Raw genomic sequence first — 19,986 nt, 5'->3', positions numbered from 1 at the left:
CAAATTTTCACATGTTATTATAACTGAATTTTTTAATCCAGTTTCTTCCCTTTTAAATTAGCTTTATATGGAATTCATCATTTGTATCATTTTGTGGTCCTTGTATCTTTTTGGTCAGCTAGGATATTTAATATCCTAAGAAATCATGTTTTACTCTAACAACATTCTTCATACCAAATATCAGAGTGTGAGAGTATTTAAAGTTTTTGTTCTTAAAATTGTTTACATTTTAATTAAGTACATTTTCCCAAATTTTAACCCTATTTTATGAAAATGTTTGGAATTATTTCATTTTTACTTCAAATAATCTTTCTCCTTTAAATCAGAATAGTATAGACCTCATTTGGGTTATTTTTTAATTCCCTTGAGTGTGATTTAATGGCCTCTAAATTCTGTGGTTTAATGACTTTCTCTTAATGTCTGGTTGCTTTTCCTGTTTTACTCAGAGAAAAACATAATCACTAGAAAGTGACCTTTCACTTCAGACCCACATCAGAAAATTGTTTCAACATTCAATAAACAGTTGTTTATTTTTCTCTCACCTGTACTGACATGACTTTATTTACCTCTACTGACATGACTTTTTTTACCTCTTGTTTAATTTTCACCTCTCACTAATGTGTCATTCTAACCTGACTGTTGCTTCTCTGAATATTATTTTGAATAATTTTCCCAATTAAGGCTAATAAAAGCCGGTGAACAGCCTTCTTGAGTTTAGATCATTCATGATACCTTTATTGTGGAAAAACAAGGCATTGGTTCATGGCTTAAAATTAATGAGCATATTCTGGTGTATTCAAGAGCAAAATTATATCAATTTTATGGAACATTTTGGTCAGTCATCCAATGAGACAGATTAACCTAAGTCGTAGATATATCATCTTAGGCCAGCACAGCCACAGACTTACTTGATGCATAAAGGGAATACAACAAAACAGTAAATAGACATTCTGGTGTGGAGAGTGACCATATAAAACCTCAGACTCTCCAAATAATATCTACACTAGTAACTATTTTTGTTTCTTATTTGCTCTGTGCCTTAGCTTTGTTCTTTCAAGCTTTACTTTGTAACTAAAAGGTCTTTCCGGTTTGTTTCCCTTTATTTCCTGAGTAAGCTCAAAAAGCAGATACTCATACTGCCTGAGCACATCCATAAATAGTCCTGAATTTTAATAAATGTATGCTCTGGTCCTTGGAGAATCTGCAAAACAGATTTAAAAAACTGTGTTTGTTTCATGATTCACCATGGCAAAACTGATTTACTCAGTCATTCAAAACCTCATGTTAATAATACACATGAAGAAGCTGCTATTTCTGTGCAGTCTGAAGTTTATACAGTTTGAAATATCATGAGAACAGGAGTCATGTCTATTGTTTTCTCCAGTACATCCCAATATCTAGCACTGTATCTTATTATGCCTCAAGCTCTGCCACTTACGTGGTGCTCTCTAAGACCATTTCTATTTTTGTATCCAAACTTTGACATTCTTTTTCTTAAAAATGAACCCCAAATTGTAAAAGATTTCCTATGATAAACATGTCACCAAATGCAAGTTCATGTGCCTGAGGCAGTGAGGCCAAACAAACCAAAACATCAGAGTTAAGAGCAGAGAAACGTTTATTGCAGGGCTATGCAAGGAGATGGGTAGTTAATGCCCCCCAAAACCCCCAAATCCCTGAAGGATATCAGCAATGAATTTTTAAAGGCAAGGTGAGGAAGGGGCATTGTTGGTTGTTGCGCACTTCTTGGTACAGGAATCCTTTGTTCTTGCAGTTTTCCACATAGGTCAGGCCAAGATGTTCCTGTAAACCACCAGCAAGACAAATGTTAATCTCTGTTCTGCAACATTTTATCTCTATATGAATGGAAAAGTGTCATACCCTTAAAGGTCAGAGCTTTGAAAATGGGCCAATTCATATATTTCAAGCTATAGGCAACATTCTTAACTCAAGCAAAAGCAATAGAATACAAAGGTTAAAGTAATAGAAACAGATTTAATATGGAGTCAGATTTGTTCTTCCCTATTACAAGCAGTTTGTATTAAAATTGTATTATTTTAGAGTCACACATTTAAAAAAAAATCACTTGTTTGCTGAGTCTCACTGAGAGCTGTTAATAGGCTTAGGAGATTTGTGATTTGCCTTCTGGAAGAAATGATTTCTAAGCTGGAACTGGATTGATTTACCAGATTTGCAGAAAGTGAGGAAGAACTGCAATGAGAAGGAACAAGCTGTGTTCAGTTCCTGAGTGTGAATTGCAAACAAAAGGTGGAAAAGTTGAGTTTAGCTGAAATATAATGAGGAATAGTGGCCCCAATAGATTGGATAGAAAGCCAGCCTCTAGGTCATAGCAACTTGGCTAAGGTAAAAATATTATAAAAGGTTTAAAAAAGGGCAGCAACATGGTTGTATTTCAATTTTGTAAAAATCACTCTGGCTGAAGAATAATTTATAATTGCTCAAGGAAACTAAAAAATTATTAGAATCTCATCACAAAAGTAGATTGGCTGAGATGCATTCCAGTGGTTCATAGGGATTACTTGGTAAATCATGCCTCAGAATTAAAATGTATAGCAACAGAATGTTACTGACCAGGGTTCTTGGCCCCCTCAATCAATAGAAATTGATAAGAGGCCAGGCAAGAAATTCAGGCAAGGCTTTATTGGGGTTCTTGCTGCAGCAGGAGGGAGTGAAAACAAGTAACAATTTTCCTTGCTTGCTCCATGAGGCAGGGCAAGCTGCTTCTTTATATGGGATATGGGTGGGTCAAGGATTGGGCCGGAGAGGTGGCTTGGGTGGTCTGCCCACCCCCATGGTGGTGCTATGTGCAAGATGTATATGCAGTACCCTGCTTTTTCTCCCAACACCCTGTTTTTTTTGTTTTTTTGTATCTTCTTGTTCATAATTTGCCCCAACCGTACATGTATGCAGTTATTTTTAGTCCCTTATACTTTCTTTGTATTTTGCTGCTAGAGGAGACATTTGTCCAGGTGCAAGCACTGCAGCAATGGTCTCAAGACCCAGCCTATCTCAAGAAGACAATTCATTTTGGCTCCCTACTTGAGCATAACTACTGCCAAAATCCTTAATTTAGAATTCAGTGGTTTTATGAAACAGACCTCTCTTTCCTTCTCCAGTCTTCTCTCTTAACCACCTGCCTTACAGCCACCCTATGTCCCAAACATAAAGAACGGCTTGATGTTCACACTCTTCTGCATTTTTACATACTCATCTCTCTCCCCATATTTCCCTTCCATTTTTTTCTTAATAACTTGTGACTGTCCACTGTCCATTTAGTTTCTCTCCCCAGATTTTCATCTGGTCTTTGGATACATTTGAAAACTCTCTGGAGTGACAGCCTAACACAACTCTAGATCTCTATGTGTGTTAAATTCCATGTGGCAAGACTGGTACAAAAATAATTCAGTTTATTGTACTTGAGAACAATAGTGTAAAAAAGCATTAAAAATATATTAAGATGTGCCTTTAAATAAAACCTAAATGAAATTATTTGTAATATCTCCATCACCCAAAGCCTAGTTTAATCTGTACCTTTTCTATTAACCCTTTTAAAATTCACCAATTTAAAAATAATCGTTCCGTCTTTTGCGTTCCCAAGACACAGGATTGATACTTTTCTCTGCAATATGTCAATATCTTATTTCAGCGGAACTTAAACAGGTGCCTTTTCTTTGACAACTTCCATTCATACATCATTCTTTTTCAAGAATTGGATATGAGTGCTTGCTTCATTCATTTTTTAAAAATTTACAAATAGGTACTTGCTATGATGATATATCAGAGAAAATAAATCAAATCTGCCCTCAGAGAGCTTACATTATATTAATAAGGGAAATAAGAAACATCAAAAGAAAGAAATTCAGAATTGTAATAGGTGTAGAGTGGGAGTTGGCAAGGAAACATGGAGGGATTAAAATTGAAGTGACCATTTCTACCAGGTTTTGGGTTAGTAAATCCTACTAAGTTGGGTGGGATGAAATTCATTAACCTAAATTAATTTCTGTATTTATAATTGTCAGAGATTTCTTAGGAAATATAGGCACATTCTAATAAATAAAGGTAAGTGTGTTCTGTTAAACATATGCTATAATGACAGCAAGTCCGTTTTGTTTGGGGCAGCAAATTATGCTCAGGGACTGAGATTGTCTTTGCCAGTAGTTTAAACACAGCTTCACTGTAGGAATTTCACAAACCAATAGCATACAGGGTCATGTCTCTTAATAAGCTAATAAAGAAATAAGACACCCATGATAGATTAAATACACTATTGTTCCAGGCAAGGAGAGAAGATAGAAATAAAGTCCAAATTTACTTGAAGTGTACTCTTTCTATGAGTTTTGGTTTCTGGAAGAGGCGGTTTGGTTTTGCCAACCAAGAGCTGATGTGCAGCTGCCAGTGGAAAATTAAAAGTCCCTCAGTTGCTAGAACATGTTGCTAGGGAACGATGGCAGTGGTGTTGACAGACAGGCTGATAATCCTGGGGATCACCACTGGCTGATAAAGAAGTCTCCTTTATCATAGCAGAAACTAATGCCCAAGATCTTCCGAGAGCTAAATTAGCAAAGGGTAGCTTTGTCCAGACTGAAACTCTGGGATAGCCTTCGCAAACTCTCTGTATTTATAGTCTAAATGTTCCCTTTGCCAGAGTTGCTTCTCCACAAGTTTTTATTGAAAAGCCCCCAGCTGGGCCCCTCAGCAGCTGAGCTACTAAGTGCTTATCAATCAAGGGCAGATGAGATGATGACATCCAGACACAAGTTACTTCATTCTTATATCAAAACAACTTTACTTCTAAAAACAACTTCATTTTTTTTTTTTGGTCATAAATAAGTGAATTTGAAACCATGGCAAACCAACACACAATAACAGAGTCTCAGACTGAGTTTGCTACATGTACCAACATTTCTTAGTAAGTGGGAACAAAAGCAGCCTGATGTGTAAGCTTACTGAAATCCCACTCACTGTACTCTCAGGCACTCAACTAGTACCTCTCATGGAAATTATTCACTGAAAGGTACATGCAGGAGTATTTTGATAGCAGGAATGACAAGCCTTATCATGGGATCAGATGAAAGAGTTCTCCATCAATTAGGAAATAAAGGATCAAACAAAGTTCTGGATCTAGAGATTTGCATCAAATGTGTTATACTGCACTTTCTATAGCCATTCCTGAAGTTATGTACCAATGATAAGATATGCCACATATTAAATAAATTTCCCTAGTGTACCGATTATAAATAACATTAAATTTCTGGGGAAAAGACAAAGTGGGATCAAAAAAACTTTCTAGTGGAGACATACCTGAATTGATTAATGAGCGATGAATGAAGAGTAACCCACCCTATATAGTAACAAGGTACTTAGGACAGAATGCACAGTGGCACACAGGGCTGGAAAAGATCTAGTGCTGTGGCAGAAGGTTATAATTGGCTCTTAATAGTCATTCATTCCTTTTTATATGACAGCATGCACAGCACTGTTAGCTAGGCAAGTGGCCACCTAAAATAAAGATAACATTTCCCAGCACCTGATCAGTCGGGTATTGTCATGTAACTAAGTTCTGGCCAACTGGATGTAAAAAGTGAGTAGTGAAACTTAAAAGATTGATTCTTAAAGGGAGAGGATGCACTCCTTCTTCCACTTTTCCTTCATCCTTCTGTTTGAACTGTGACTGTGATAGCTAGGACTCCACCTTCAGGACCAGAGGGTTTGTAGACAATTCTCCATGGACTTTTAACATTCCTGCACATTTTCCAAGCAAAAATATTAGCAACGTTTTTCACCATCTTTTCAAGGATATTTGTAAATCGAACAGCTTTGGAAGGTAGAGATAGTGCCTTTCTTTTGGGCAGAGAGCAGGTTTGTTCCTTGAGAGAGCAGGAACACAATAATAAAGATAATATCTACCTTCAGAGCAATGATTGGACAGGTTTGCTGGCAGCCCCTTTAAGGATTAGCAGTTCCTAAACTCCAGATGTGAGAAAAGTCCTCTATGTAAATAAGCATTCACATGAATCTCTCTGTATCACCCTGGTGGGATTTGGAGGGACAGGGGAAACCCATGTGAACATAGAGCTCATTCTATCTGTTGTGCATGAGAAACAAAGTCATTTCTTTCTGATCCCAGAATCTTGTGTCTTTTACCAGCATCTATGAAACTGTGGTAGGCTAATTTGTTAGCTTTCAGGCCTGGGAAAATTTCACTCTTCACAGTTTTTGAAAAAGGGTCTTATCCTACAGATGATAGGTTGAAAGTTGGAAGCAGCCTGGGTCTCAGCTCCTACCTGTAAAGCCACTTTACATACATTTGAACCCATATCTTAACTAATACAGAATTTATTTCTTCCTACTGCCATATTGTACGGACAGGCATCCCCGAAGACATTGAATGTTTGATTCCAGACCACCACAATAAAGTATATATTGCAATAAAGGGAGTCACATGGAGTTTTTGGTTTCCCAGTGCATATAAAAGATATGTTTACACTATATCATAGTTCATTGTGTGCAATAGCATTATGTTTTTAAAAACAATCTGCATACCTTAATTTAAAAAATACTTTATTGCCAAAAAGTACTAACCATCATCTGACAATGCAGGATTACCATAAAACTTCGATTTGTTAAAAAAAGAAAAAGGCAATACCTGCAAAACTCAATAAGGTGAAGCACAATCAAATTCAATAAATGCATAAATCATGCATAAATAAAATGAAGTATACCTGTACTAGAATATAAAATACATGGTGCTGAGATGGGCACCTGGCAACTAGATCTCAAAACAGGAAGACTTTGTTGCTAAACTTTATATAAAACTTTTCTGTAGGCTGAATAAACACATAAGTTAATGAAAGGGGTAGGGAAGACTCATTCATTCTCAGCAAAATTCTAGAAGCATTTACTTAAGTCAGGGGTATTTCTGACCTCCTGCCAATTTTTGGCATGCAAGGAAGGATATACAGGTCAATGTTCACAGCAACCTGACCTATGATAGTGATGTCTCCTAAGAATGTTATTTTTCTGCCCTTTTCTCATTGTCTCTGAATGAAATTCCAGCTCCATAGCATGGCATACAATCCCCTTCATTCTCAGTCTAACCTTTTCATCCTACCAGCCATCTCTCTTCTTCCCCTCCTTTACTACCACCTGTTCCACCAATATGACATACTTGCCACTCACTGGCTATGACCTTTCATGTCTCTTGTCTTTACACATAATGCTTTCCCTGTATGTAATGCTTTCCCCTATTTCTTCATCTTACAAATTTCTACTCATCTTTCAACTCTAAGTTAAAATATCATGGCTCCTTTCTTGCCATGAAACTGTCAGCTGTCACTTCTTATGTTGTCAGTGCATTTACTTCTAGTAACAGATCCTTCTCTGCTCTTCATATTCTCAACATCTAATTTGTCATTGTAGTAAAACAAAACAGGGAATCAGTCTAAACTATGATTAAATAGATATTAAGAGGAGATCTGAGAAGATAACCTTGGATAATTGTCCATGAATTTTTGTGTGTACATTGCAACATTTATTCTAGCTGCAAAATATTTTCAAGTATTGAAATGCATCTGTTGGTTTTAATAATTACTCCATAAAGCAGCCCCAAAGGACACTATTATCTATTCTATACAATTACAATTTTCTCATTTCTTTTGCAAAGCTTTTTTTGAGGAAAAAATTGTAGTGTATTTATTATTTTCAACCAATTTTGCTCTAGTATTAATAATTTATATTACATTATCAAAATTACAATAATTTCATTGTTAATCTGTAGACTATATAATAGGAAGAACATTAAAAGGGACATTTACCAAATGAAATAAAACCCTGATAACCTAGCTTAGGCTTTAGTAAATAATTTATAAAATAAGAGCTATGATGTATCAAACATTTATTTTACAAAAAAACTGTCAGATATTATATCATTTTTATAGAGGTGTTACATAAATTTCTTTTGTATAAACCCATGTGTTACTGAGTTTTATTAGGAGAGGGTTCACACAAAAGGCAGAGAGATTGAATAAATAGTGGTTTATAATATATATATATAATTATATTAAAAAGTCAATGATGTTGTAACTTGTGAAATTTAAGTTACATTTTCTTTTCAAGTACAAGGCTATGCTAATAGGCTCGACATTTGACTTCTATAATGTGAGCAATATGTTTAATTAATTATCATTATTTTAATACACATTTAGCTATATATTTGTATATGTAAGGATTCTTTAATAATTTCAAAAAAGTGTGATAAAGTATTGTATAGAATTATTTTAGTATCAGCAATGCTGGGTTCAGATAAAGCAACAGTATAATTTGTCACTATAATGTGTATGAATAAACACAGTAGCTTGAAGTCAACCATTCCATTAAAACAATAGAAAATAAAAAGGGGAATACCTTTCTTATATGTAACCTATGTACCAGGGACTGTGCTAGGTGCCCTTCATGAAGATACTTAACCAATAAATAAAATCTCTGCAAAAAGTTATTTTGCTAAGTTTTAATAACAATATCTCAATATTATAGCATACTTCTTTTGAGTTAGATCTTCAATTTAAATGAAACACAAATAAAGTTCAGATTTCGTGAAGCATGAACAAGTTTTTAGGATGATAAAAACTTCCGAGTGAATAATCATTTTACTTCTGGGTGACTTTGCAAGCTAAATTGTCCAATACTTGTCCTTTAAATTGCTCCTATTGGTTAATTTCAGCATATTGCAAGACTGAGAGCCAGCCAGACAACTTGTGAGTAATCAAGCAAAGAAACATTACATCCATAATGGGAACACTTGGGCAATCAAAAGTATTTTTTCATGGCAGGCATTGAGAGAAACATAAACATCTTAAAAATATCTCCAGGATTTGAAGTCAGTTTAAACATCATATTTTAGACTTACTAAAGAATATTAGAGGAGGAATTTTTAAATCTAAGGCCTAAACTATTTTATATACTAAGTAATAATGTCTTCCTATGCATTTACTTAGTTAGAATTAAGTCTGTTTACCAATATATTAAGCATAATGTCCACTAGTAAAGCAAAAATTTCATGACATCTAATCTTATTAAACCATAAACAAGTTATAACATTGCTCTACTCAAAATCCTCCCATGGCTTCCTGTTTCACTTAGGGAAAATGTCTACATTTGCTTTAGACATTAGAGAAATATCTAAACACCTGTGTGAGGCCTACCCTTTACCCCCACCCATCATCTCCTCTGCTACCCCGTCCACTATCTCTGCTCTTGCTGTTCTGGCTTCCTTGCTGCCCCTGGAACTTTGCACTAACCTGTTCAATCGACCTCAAATCTTCTCCCCCAGAGAAATTCCTGAACTCACCTCCAAACACTACCATCTTCTTCAAGATTTGGGGCAAACATCACCTTCTCAATGAGACCTTTTTTGATCATATATTTAAATTTGTAACTACAACTCCCACTCCCACCATTTGCACTCCTGACCCCACTTCCCTGCTCTATGTGACTACAGCCCTTAGTAGTATATAATACATGTGTTTACTGTGTGTATTATGTCTATATCGCTCCTAGTAGAATTGAGTGCAAGGAATTGTTTAATGTTTTGTTCATGGATATATTCACAAAATTTGGGATGGTGTGTGACATATACTAGGCATTCAAAGTTATGTGTTGAATAAATGAGTAAATAAATAAATTCAACTCTGTACCTTTCTGTGATACAATCTTCATGGCTATTATTAAATAAGCAAGAATGTTTTTACTAGGAATAGATGATGTATTTCTGCTTTTGTATTCTATGAATGTATTTTAAGTACCATGTGTGCTGTAATATGTCTTTTCCTGGGTTCCTATCATACTTCTCAGTAATGAAACAGCAAAATAAGTGTATCAAGTAAGTTTTAGCAATATTCAATCAGGCTAATATCATTGTACTATTGTTTCCTATAAAGTTTTGTCTATCCAGATAACACATTAGCTATAGTATAGGCTCTGATTATGAAAGCTAGTGTTATGACAGTATGTGTTTAAATTATTCTATTTATTTAGTGTTCTAAACTGTGAATACAGAACACAAGAAGTAGGCATGTTTTACCTACTGGCAAAATCAATAGCAAAATCAATTGCTGAACAACAAGTAAGATAATCGATTTTCTTCTGATTATGCTCATTTTTAAGAAAAATTGAAGATAAATATATCTTATTTTAAAATAGGCATTCCTCGATATTTATTAAAATAATGTATTAGATGATTTAATTATTTACACAAAAATAGTTTTAATCTAACATTCTAGAAATAAAGAGGTTAGAAAATTATCATTTTAATTTCATCTAGTATATAGCTTATTAAAATCATGGGATTCAGGTATACTTAATTAGTTATAATGTTCCTTTAACAAAAACTTCCATGTGAAGTAATATATTTTGAACACATTTGAGGATCATGCTGTGATTGAAAATTTATTTGTAAAGGACTTTTCCTTTCCTTCATTTGGTCATACAGACTGTAATACTAAATCATGTTTGTCCAATTGTGTTTTTAGGTTGTATTCAGTTGGAGGTCGTGATGGAAGTTCCTGTTTGAGTTCAATGGAATATTATGATCCTCACACAAATAAGTGGAACATGTGTGCTCCAATGTGTAAACGAAGAGGGGGTGTTGGAGTGGCCACATGTGATGGTTTTCTTTATGCAGTAGGAGGTCATGATGCTCCTGCTTCAAACCACTGTTCTCGGCTGCTAGATTACGTAGAAAGGTAAGACCCCAAGGCACGGTTATAGTGAAAGAAAGAATGCGAATTACATTGATACCTAATGCAAGCGATTATAAAATCTGCATAATTTAGGAAAGTAAATTCAACTCCTAGAGCTGCTTTATTAGTCTCTCTCTTTCTCTCACTCGTGCGCGTGCCCACGTGCATGCACACACACACACACACACCACTTTATGCCTTACCTTATTTTTTCTTTCCTCATCCTCCCTCCCTCCTTCCTTCTTTCTTTTTTTCCATTCTTTTCAACTAATATTTTTTAAAACCCTACAATTTATTTTCACATAATTCTAAAGTTATCTTTAAACTTCCCATTAATATGTTTTAAAAGGTCAATTAAAATACAGTTTTAAATAATTTTTAAAATGCATGAATGTCTGATAATTCTTTTGTTTAAAAATTGGATATATTATTTATCTGTTCTATTCATCCTGTCTTATTTGTTCTACTACTCTCTTCAAATTCGTAAAGGTGAATTATGAACTTTGTTTTATGCCATACCTTTCTTAATGTAAGACAAGCGTATTAGAACTATATTGCGTATTATCCTGGTGTATAGAAGAAGTATAGATTTTCTTTTTATTCCTTCCTAAAAATGTCAGGTGCACAGAGGCTGGAGCGAAAATTTACCTTGGCTTCAGTCTTGGTCCAACTATCCACACACCTCCTGGCATGGTTATGGCTGAATTCTCTTTAGTGGATGTGGATCTCTTAGCACTTTTATGTCATGTGAATTAAGGATTAGAGAGTTAGAGAAACTTATAGTGATATTTTCTATTACATAAGGAAACATGCTGATACATGAGGAAGTGAGATTAGGAAGTATTGAGGATAATATTTTTTATCACCTGGGATAGGATAAGTAATTCTACCTTAATGAATAACTTCAAAAGTTTTAGTGACTTAATACTATAATGCTCTTTTTTCTCATGCTGTGTGTCCATGTGATATTATTACTCTAGTACCGAAAAGGACATATAAGCTAAAATATGGACATCGCTGGTCTCCATGTCAGAAGGGAAAAGCCAGAGAATAGTACTACATTGTTTATGCATTCCTAAAGATTCAACCTTCAAGTAATATAATTCTCCTTTGTTGATACTTTGATGACAACTTAGTCACATGGCCACAGAAAACTTCAGAGTGTGGAAAGACAGTATCTGACCTGGTACCTGGGAGAGGAACAGGTGTCTGGAGGATCACACTGATGACCACAGCAATTTTCCTCTTAATATCAAGAAACCAAATCCTTTATATCCATGCTTGATAGTGGAAGAGTCATTGGAAGAAAGGGGCTGTCTCTCATTTATGATAATTTATTCTCAGGATACGTGAACATTTTTACTGAGAATAAGGCCATTGGCAAGAGATAGCTTTTAGTGAACAGGCTCTGTTCAAACTGAAGCCACTTCTAGGATAAAATACAGAAATGTTTAACGATATTGCTACTCTGTGAAATGGACTGTAGATTTATGGCTATATATACATAGAGGATGGCATTAAGCTTACCACAGTTGCAATTCAACGTTCTCTTGTCCATTGAAATTAGGAACTATAGGTGCTATAGTGAGGACAGTGGTCAGAGTCCAAATTAATAAGTGTATACTTTTATAAACACAAACATGCAACCGTTTATTTAAAAAATACTGTTACTAGAATGGCAGGTTATTCACATTTTCCTTTGCTAAATTCTTGGGAAACAATGACAAAGAAAGTGAATATGATGAGGCTGCTACTTTTATGGCAAATATATAAATGCCACTAATAAAATGATATTTCATACACATTATTTTCTAAGTTTACTCTCTAATGCATTAAAATGTTGTTTATGAACAGAGGCATAAAGAATTCAGTCTAGGAATACATTTATGGTGCAAAATTGTATTTAATTAAGCATAACTATTTTAAGTTATAGGAGTGCAGTGGGGATGAACAACTTAGGTAATGCAGAAGCACAGCATCATCATGATTCTTATCTGAGCTCATACCATGTGTCAGATAACAGCATTTTTTACAATTTCTATAAGATATATTCTATATTGATGATTTTACATAATGGTACCCCTGTAGAATTACCTTGCATGTGTAATGTAAGGAATGTTTCTTAGTATATAATCATAGGCAAACAAATCATTAGGAATAGCAGGTAGTGTACAATGTTATGTTTTATAGACAGATAAGTAGATAGACAAATGTTGTTATATGACAATGATTTCTTATAGAAGTATAAAGGTATTATAAAGTAGCAAAGTACAGTTATATAGCACCTATCAAAAATTGTAAAGTCAGGCTTTCTTAAATGCAAGGAACATTGGTACTTCATATCAGAACAGATAAGAAAGCAGAGACTGAGTAAGAACATGAAGTTTAGAATAGTTGCTGGAACAGTAAAAGCTAATTTTGTAACCAAGCCTCACCCTAGTGAGAGAATCTTAGTGGACAAAAGCAGTGTGCAAAAATGCAGTAAGTTCTAGCAGAATTTAGACCCAGAAGGTGCAATTCATTAGAAAAAGCACATTCATCTATTCACTTACTCAATAAATACTGTTCTGTGTGTGCTTTCACTGTACTAAATAGAGCTTAAAATGTATTAGAAAAAAAGAGATAAAGAAATAAATAATTAGAACTTTGAGATCACAAAGCTGGAAATCACGCAATGGATCAGAAAATATGCTCAAAGCCATCAGTACCACTGCTGGCTAATAAGAGATCAGGACCACCTTTGCCCTTGAATCTACATCCCAGTAATGAGACCTGATAGGAAAGAGATGTCAACATTAAAGGAAACTCCTAAACCTGCCTTTGTAATATCCACTCTTGCTTCCTCCAATCTTTTCCCCTTAGAGTAGCCTGAGGAAACTTTTCATAATACAGATTTGACCTGAAAGTGCAATGGAGTTTTCCTTTGTACGAATTATCAACATAATGAAAAAATTATTTGTTTTACATCAATTTTTCCACTAAACTAGATTCTATGTGATGGCCAAGATTGTCTTATCTATGCCTATACACCTCCACTTGGCTCAATTCCTGGCACTGAGTAAGCACTTAACAAGCATTTATTAAATCAGTCAGACAACAAGAAAAAGAGGTGTCAAATTTCTCACAAGGAAAACATTATGAGGTATACTGTAAATAGGTAGGTAGGTAGATAAATAGATAGATAGATAGATAGATAAATAGATAGTTAGATAGATAGATAGATAGAGATTTTAAGAGGAATAATAGAGGGATGGATGAATGTTCAGATGGATTGAAGGAAAGATAGACAGGTTTTAAAAGGGATAAATGGAGAGATGGATGGATGGATGGATGTTTGGATGGACTGATGGAAAGATATGTAGATAGATATTGATTTATTTCTTCTCTATTTGCATGTGAACACCCATTTCCATCATCATTGGCTGAGGATTCATGATTTACATATACTTCAGGCATATCTTCAACAGACAGAAAATTTTTGATTGAGACTAAAATATTAAGCAATTAATCATATATTTGTTGAAAATTATATCATCATATCTTATCAACCAAACACTATTAACAATAATCACAATTTTGATATATAACTTATAATAAATGTACAACTTTTGTTCAAACTCTACCAAAATATACTCCAGTCATAACAGAAAAAGTCATCTAAAATAACAGTATTTAACTTATTACTGTCAGGGTATGGCTCTATTTTTATCATCTTTAGATCTTTGTTAAAAATGAAATAATTTAAGATATGCTGTCTGACATACAGGGATAACTACATTATCTACTTTAATAATTCTTTTCAGATTACCATAAACATTAATATATAGAGCAAGTATGGAATTTTGGATTCTTTCATTTCTCTTAATTTCTCATTTCATCCTTTTGGTTTAGACATAATCCAAGAATTTCTGAACACTGAAGAGAGATGATAAAGGAGAGACTTACTTTTTATTTAAATTATGGATGCTATCCTAGGCCTTAAGTAGCACATTAATATATTAATTCACATTTTTGATACGTGAGATCCTAAATTTTCTACAAAAATGTAATTCCTTGAATTGTTTAAAGTTAAAATGTTAGGTAGGCACTATTTTACTTTATAATAAATATTTCTTTTTATTCTTCTTAAGATCTTACTGTTGGAACCAGCCAAATGAGTGCAGCATGAAAATATTTTTTTTTGCCTTTGTTTTTCTATTATTGTGCATGCATAATCTTTGCTACTTCTTTGATAACAAATTATGTTCAAATTTCTGGTAGAAATATATACAACAGATGGAGATCCAGTCTATGTATATAAAGCCCTTGTTTTATAAGTAGATGCAAAAATTATTAACCTATACCATAGCCACACTAATTTATATTTGTGATTAATATTTGCCTCAGTAGCTTATGAGGCAAGTGTTATCTTTGAAGTGGTCAGCTGGACACAGGGAGTGACAGAGTAATCTGTTGTTCTTGGATATTCTGTCTGGAATGCTGACATCATGGTAATTTATCTGCAAATTTTGGAGGAAGGAGAACAATTCTGTGGAAGGTAGATGTACATGAAAAGATGAAACATGTGATGGCGTATGTAGATGGAAGGTTATCAACGCTGGTATCGAACTCTGAAATTCATTTTCACATTGAGAAAGGTATTTAAAAATACATAATTTGGACTCACAGCACTAGTAAATTTTTCTATTATATGAGTAGAGAAAATAATTACATAAAGAATCTATTTTCCTTAGTTTTGAACTGTTAAAGATATATATTTTAAAAGTGAGTTTTTACTAGCATTAAGATCTTCTGTGTATGCTCCATGTTCTGTTGATTGACAATAGCTTAAATAATTTTTAAAACTTTAATGAGAAAGCTACACCTGAGAGGAGTCGGAGTTGCTTAGTGGGTCCTTGCTTTCTCCGGTTCTGTCACCAGCTCATCTCTCCTCCCCTCAACCTTGAAGAGTAGATGTAATGGAATATGACCTAATCAAAATAGAGTTTTTCATACACCTTCATAGAAAAGTTTAAATCAAATTAACTTTTAAAAATATGTTTGTATAAAAATAAGCAAAAACTGTTGAAAGGGGGAGCAGAAATCTAGTTATATTGTCCATTAAACATAAGATAATTTTTTATCTTCTAATTGTGGAAATAACAATACTTGAAAAAGTAATGGTACCTCAAGCGGGAGTTTCAATGAGAAACTAACTTTGTTCTGTGGTTGTCATATGCCTTTGGCAAGTTTTCATTTTACAGCCAATTTTAGCCACTATATACGGATGCGTCTCTTTCCTGAGGGCTGGAAACTTTAATAGAGTCCCTGATGCAGAGCTCACATTCTGACCATGAAGGCCAAGGTGAGACGTAGGAAAGGCAGACAGCCTAAATGCAAAAAGACAGCAGCCACCCCGCACCTGCTTTTTCTTTTCTTTCTTTCTTTTTATAAACAGGCAACCTGAGGCAAAAAAGAATGCTTAGAACAAAATTTTGTCAAAAACATGAACAGATAATGATAAAGTTCGCTGTTAGTAATTGTTTGGAAAGAGCTTATACATCTGTGGATCTTTCCCTAAGCTAAAAAATGCTGTTTATTTCATTTGGGGGGTAACAATTATGTGTATCCCCAAGCTGAGAGGTAAATCCACGGAGTTCTAAATACAGAAAAATCAATTTAGATTCATTAATGTGAGGACAAGGATAACCATTACTGGGTAATTTTGAATTAGTGTGATTACTGCATAAATATCTGAGAGAGAGAGAGAGAGAGAGAGTGTGTGTGAGTGTGTGTGTAGGAGGGGGTAGTTTGGACTCAGTTTTTCTTTTGGTTTGGTTTGATTTGATTTTCTAGCAATATATATGTTTAAATATCATCACCATTGCCAGATATAAATTAAAAGATTGCTATTAAACACATGAAATATGTTACCTACCACTGAAAACAGGTATATTTAATTCAAAGATTTGGATCTTCTAGGAGAATGCACTAAATTTTTTAACTTTTCTTCAGGAATTTTGTAAAATGTGAAAAGAATGATATCTATTTCAAAGTGTAGGATATTATTTTAAATGTGTACCTAGATATAGGACATACTAGTGTTTTCTTAATTTTCCCTGAAGTATGAGTATATGAGAATATCTTCATTATATGAGCTTCATTTAAAATTTCAGAAGCCTTCAGAAATGCATTTATTATTCTTTAGTGCTGTTACTGTTAGCTTTTTTCTCAGTTCTTCTGCCTTTTTGCAAAGTGATAAAGTCTGCTATGTAGACAATAGTTGAAAAAAATCCTATAGAGCTCAATAATAATTACATAGGGACTAAAATAGGACTTTAGGAAAAGCTATTTAAGTGAAGTGATTGTGACAAAAGGCAGACTAGCTTCTATTGGAAAATGAATAAAATATAAAGAACGTTCATGTTTCACTGAAATTAGGAGTATTATACATTCTTCCTTTTAAAGTTATTTTTATGACAAAAATTTCCTGACAGAAAAGTAAAAAACAACTCCCCGTATTCATTACCCAGATTCAACAACCATCACCAAATTACTTCATCCATTCACCTTTACAGTATTTTTTTTCCTGAAGTGTTTTAAAGTAATTCTTTACTTTAGCTCAAAACCCTTATGAATTCATCCCAGAAACAAACAATGGAAAATGATCAGAACTTTACATTTTTAGCATAATCACAATGTCATTATCACAAGTAATAAAAATTTTAAAAATCTCTTATTTTAATCTGATACCCAGAATTAAAATTTCCAAAATGCCTTAAACATCTTTTAATAGTTGGTCTATAAATTGGTATCCAAGTAAGTTTCATTCACTTTATTTTGTTACATTTTAAAGTCACATTTAATTTAGAACAGCTACTTCTTCTTAGTAATTCATTTTATTACTGGGTTTTTTTTACCTGAAAACTTCAGTCAGGTATCTTACAAAATGTTCCACTTTGTGGATTGTACAATATGATTCCTTGTGGTGTCTTTTCTTTTCTCATCTTTCCTTTTTTTTGTCCTCTGTTTTTATGTTTATACATTTCAAAATATTCATTGTAGAAGTTTAAATATCTTAAAGATTTGATAGCATGGATTGCATATTTGCATTTGTGTCTATGTGTGCCTGTACCTATTTGTGATGTTTTACACTTATTAACTATAGCATATAAAATTACTTTTTTATTTGCCTGACAGCCTGTGCTTTAAGGTGGTCCTGATTTTCAGGCATTCAATCAATCTCTCATCTCACATATATCATCTTGACTGTCACAACTCCTCCAGACATGGTGTGTAAATGCATGTAATGTCCTTGGAGAAATATTCTCTCCAAAATATAAATTCCAGATCCTTGGGGTCCTTCCAGTCATTTTTTTTGTAACAACCTTCTTTATTTTCAATAAACTGTATGTGGGTTTTTTGGCTTGTTTGTGTTTGTTTATTTTTTTCATTAAAATTTCATAACAAGATTGGAGTAGAAAAACGAACTAGGAATAAATTTGCTGTCATCTAGTCTTCTTTTATATTTCCTCTACTGGACTCTTACTAGATGTTTTCGTATCTGAACCTGCAGTTGTAGGTTAAAGGCAAAGAGGTGGCTTAATCATTCCTTCTTAGCTGAAGTAAAGCACACTCACCAAGGAATTCTTTGGTGTCTTACCATCCAACACATAAAATATCTGTATGTAATGTATGGTAATCAGACTTTCTGGAAATTTAATTATTTTTGGTTAAAATTCAATAATAATACTTGGACCCTCTGCTTCAATCTCTTGATTTACCAATCTCTCTCTTCCAGTGAATCCTGAGTAATAATCACTAAAAGATAGCTCTGTTCATGTTGTACCTATTTCCTCAAGTTTCAGTGGTTCCCTATTTTCCTATTGAGTAAGCACAAAATACTTTCTTACTCTGGGAATCAAGCAATTCATGAGCTGATCAAAAACCACCTTTTTTTTTTTTGCGGTACACGGGCCTCTCACCGCTGTGGCCTCTCCCGTTGCAGAGCACAGCCTCCGGACGCGCAGGTTCAGCGGCCATGGCTCACGGGCCCAGCCGCTCCGCGGCATGTGGGATGTTCCCGGACCGGGGCACGAACCCATGTCCCCTGCATCGGCAGGTGGACTCTCAACCACTCCGCCACCAGGGAAGCCCAAAAACCACCTTTTTAAGCATTGCTTCTTCTCATACCCTTGAACCTGGCCACACTGCACACCTACTTTCCACAAAGCTGGCCATGCAGTTTTATTAACACTTGTGTTCCTTTGTAAAAATATCTCTTTCTTTCTAGCAAATTTAGGATAGATTTTCAGATCTCATTTAAAGGAGACTTCAAATGTGAAGTATTTCATAATTGTCCCAGATTTTTAACCATTACTTCTGTTTCATGACCATAACACTTTCTTGTACCTGTTTTAAAGAACCTCATTCTACTGTGGAATAATAGTTATTTACATATCTGACTTCCTTGTGGAAAGAAATCATGATATTCATTTTTGTAAGATGACTCAGCATCCATCCAATTAAGAGTCTAGGTATGTTTTTAAAATACCTTAAACTATAGAAAGCCAGACATTGTGGATATTGGTTCCTGAAAACCTGCTTAAATATTGAGTTTTTAGGAAAAAAAGTTAAGTTTTCTTTTCCATGGCTTGTTTTGAAAGGGCATCATTAATATAGTAAAAGTTCAATGTGACTAGAGTATGTTATGTCCTTTATCCTTACATTTTAGATATGATCCTAAAACAGATACATGGACCATGGTGGCTCCTTTGAGTATGCCCAGAGATGCTGTTGGTGTCTGTCTCCTTGGTGACAGACTATACGCTGTTGGTGGCTATGATGGGCAGACTTACCTCAACACTATGGAATCCTATGATCCACAAACTAATGAATGGACCCAGGTAAGATTGTTGCCAGCATAAGTTACTTCACATATAAGAACTTATTTCACTTACTTCCTTTGGAGGAGAGGGGTACATACAGCAATGTATCTAGTCAAATTACTCTGAACTCAAAATGATTGATTTTGTCCATTTTCATTTTGTAAAAAGTTTATTAAATCATATGTTTTTGTGTACTTTTCTCTTGTGTATTCTATACTTCAATAAAATTTATATTAGAAAGTTACATTCATGCTTCAGTGAGATTTCCACTTTATTATGTTATAACAAGAGACAGGAACTGAATTTTAATTAGCTGAAGCAAAAAATGAAAGTGGAATATATTGGTTCACAAAAACTCATCT

At 34.1% G+C, this 19,986-nt stretch overlaps 1 protein-coding gene across 1 annotated transcript in view; it reads left to right on the top strand.

The window, feature by feature from the left end:
• KLHL1 (kelch like family member 1) overlaps positions 1 to 19,986 on the top strand; it is a 229,288-nt gene that overhangs the window by 197,716 nt on the left and 11,586 nt on the right. Inside the window, exons 8-9 of the mRNA XM_004282153.3 lie at positions 10,548 to 10,760; positions 19,471 to 19,642. Coding sequence (XP_004282201.2) covers positions 10,548 to 10,760; positions 19,471 to 19,642 — 385 coding nt within the window. The remainder of the gene's footprint in view (positions 1 to 10,547; positions 10,761 to 19,470; positions 19,643 to 19,986) is intronic.

Source organism: Orcinus orca, chromosome 18 (genome assembly GCF_937001465.1).
Source record: "Orcinus orca chromosome 18, mOrcOrc1.1, whole genome shotgun sequence".
Classification (NCBI taxonomy): domain Eukaryota; kingdom Metazoa; phylum Chordata; class Mammalia; order Artiodactyla; family Delphinidae; genus Orcinus; species Orcinus orca.
The sequence above is the reverse complement of the archived record's forward strand: the minus strand, read 5'-3'. Positions and strand labels throughout refer to the sequence as shown.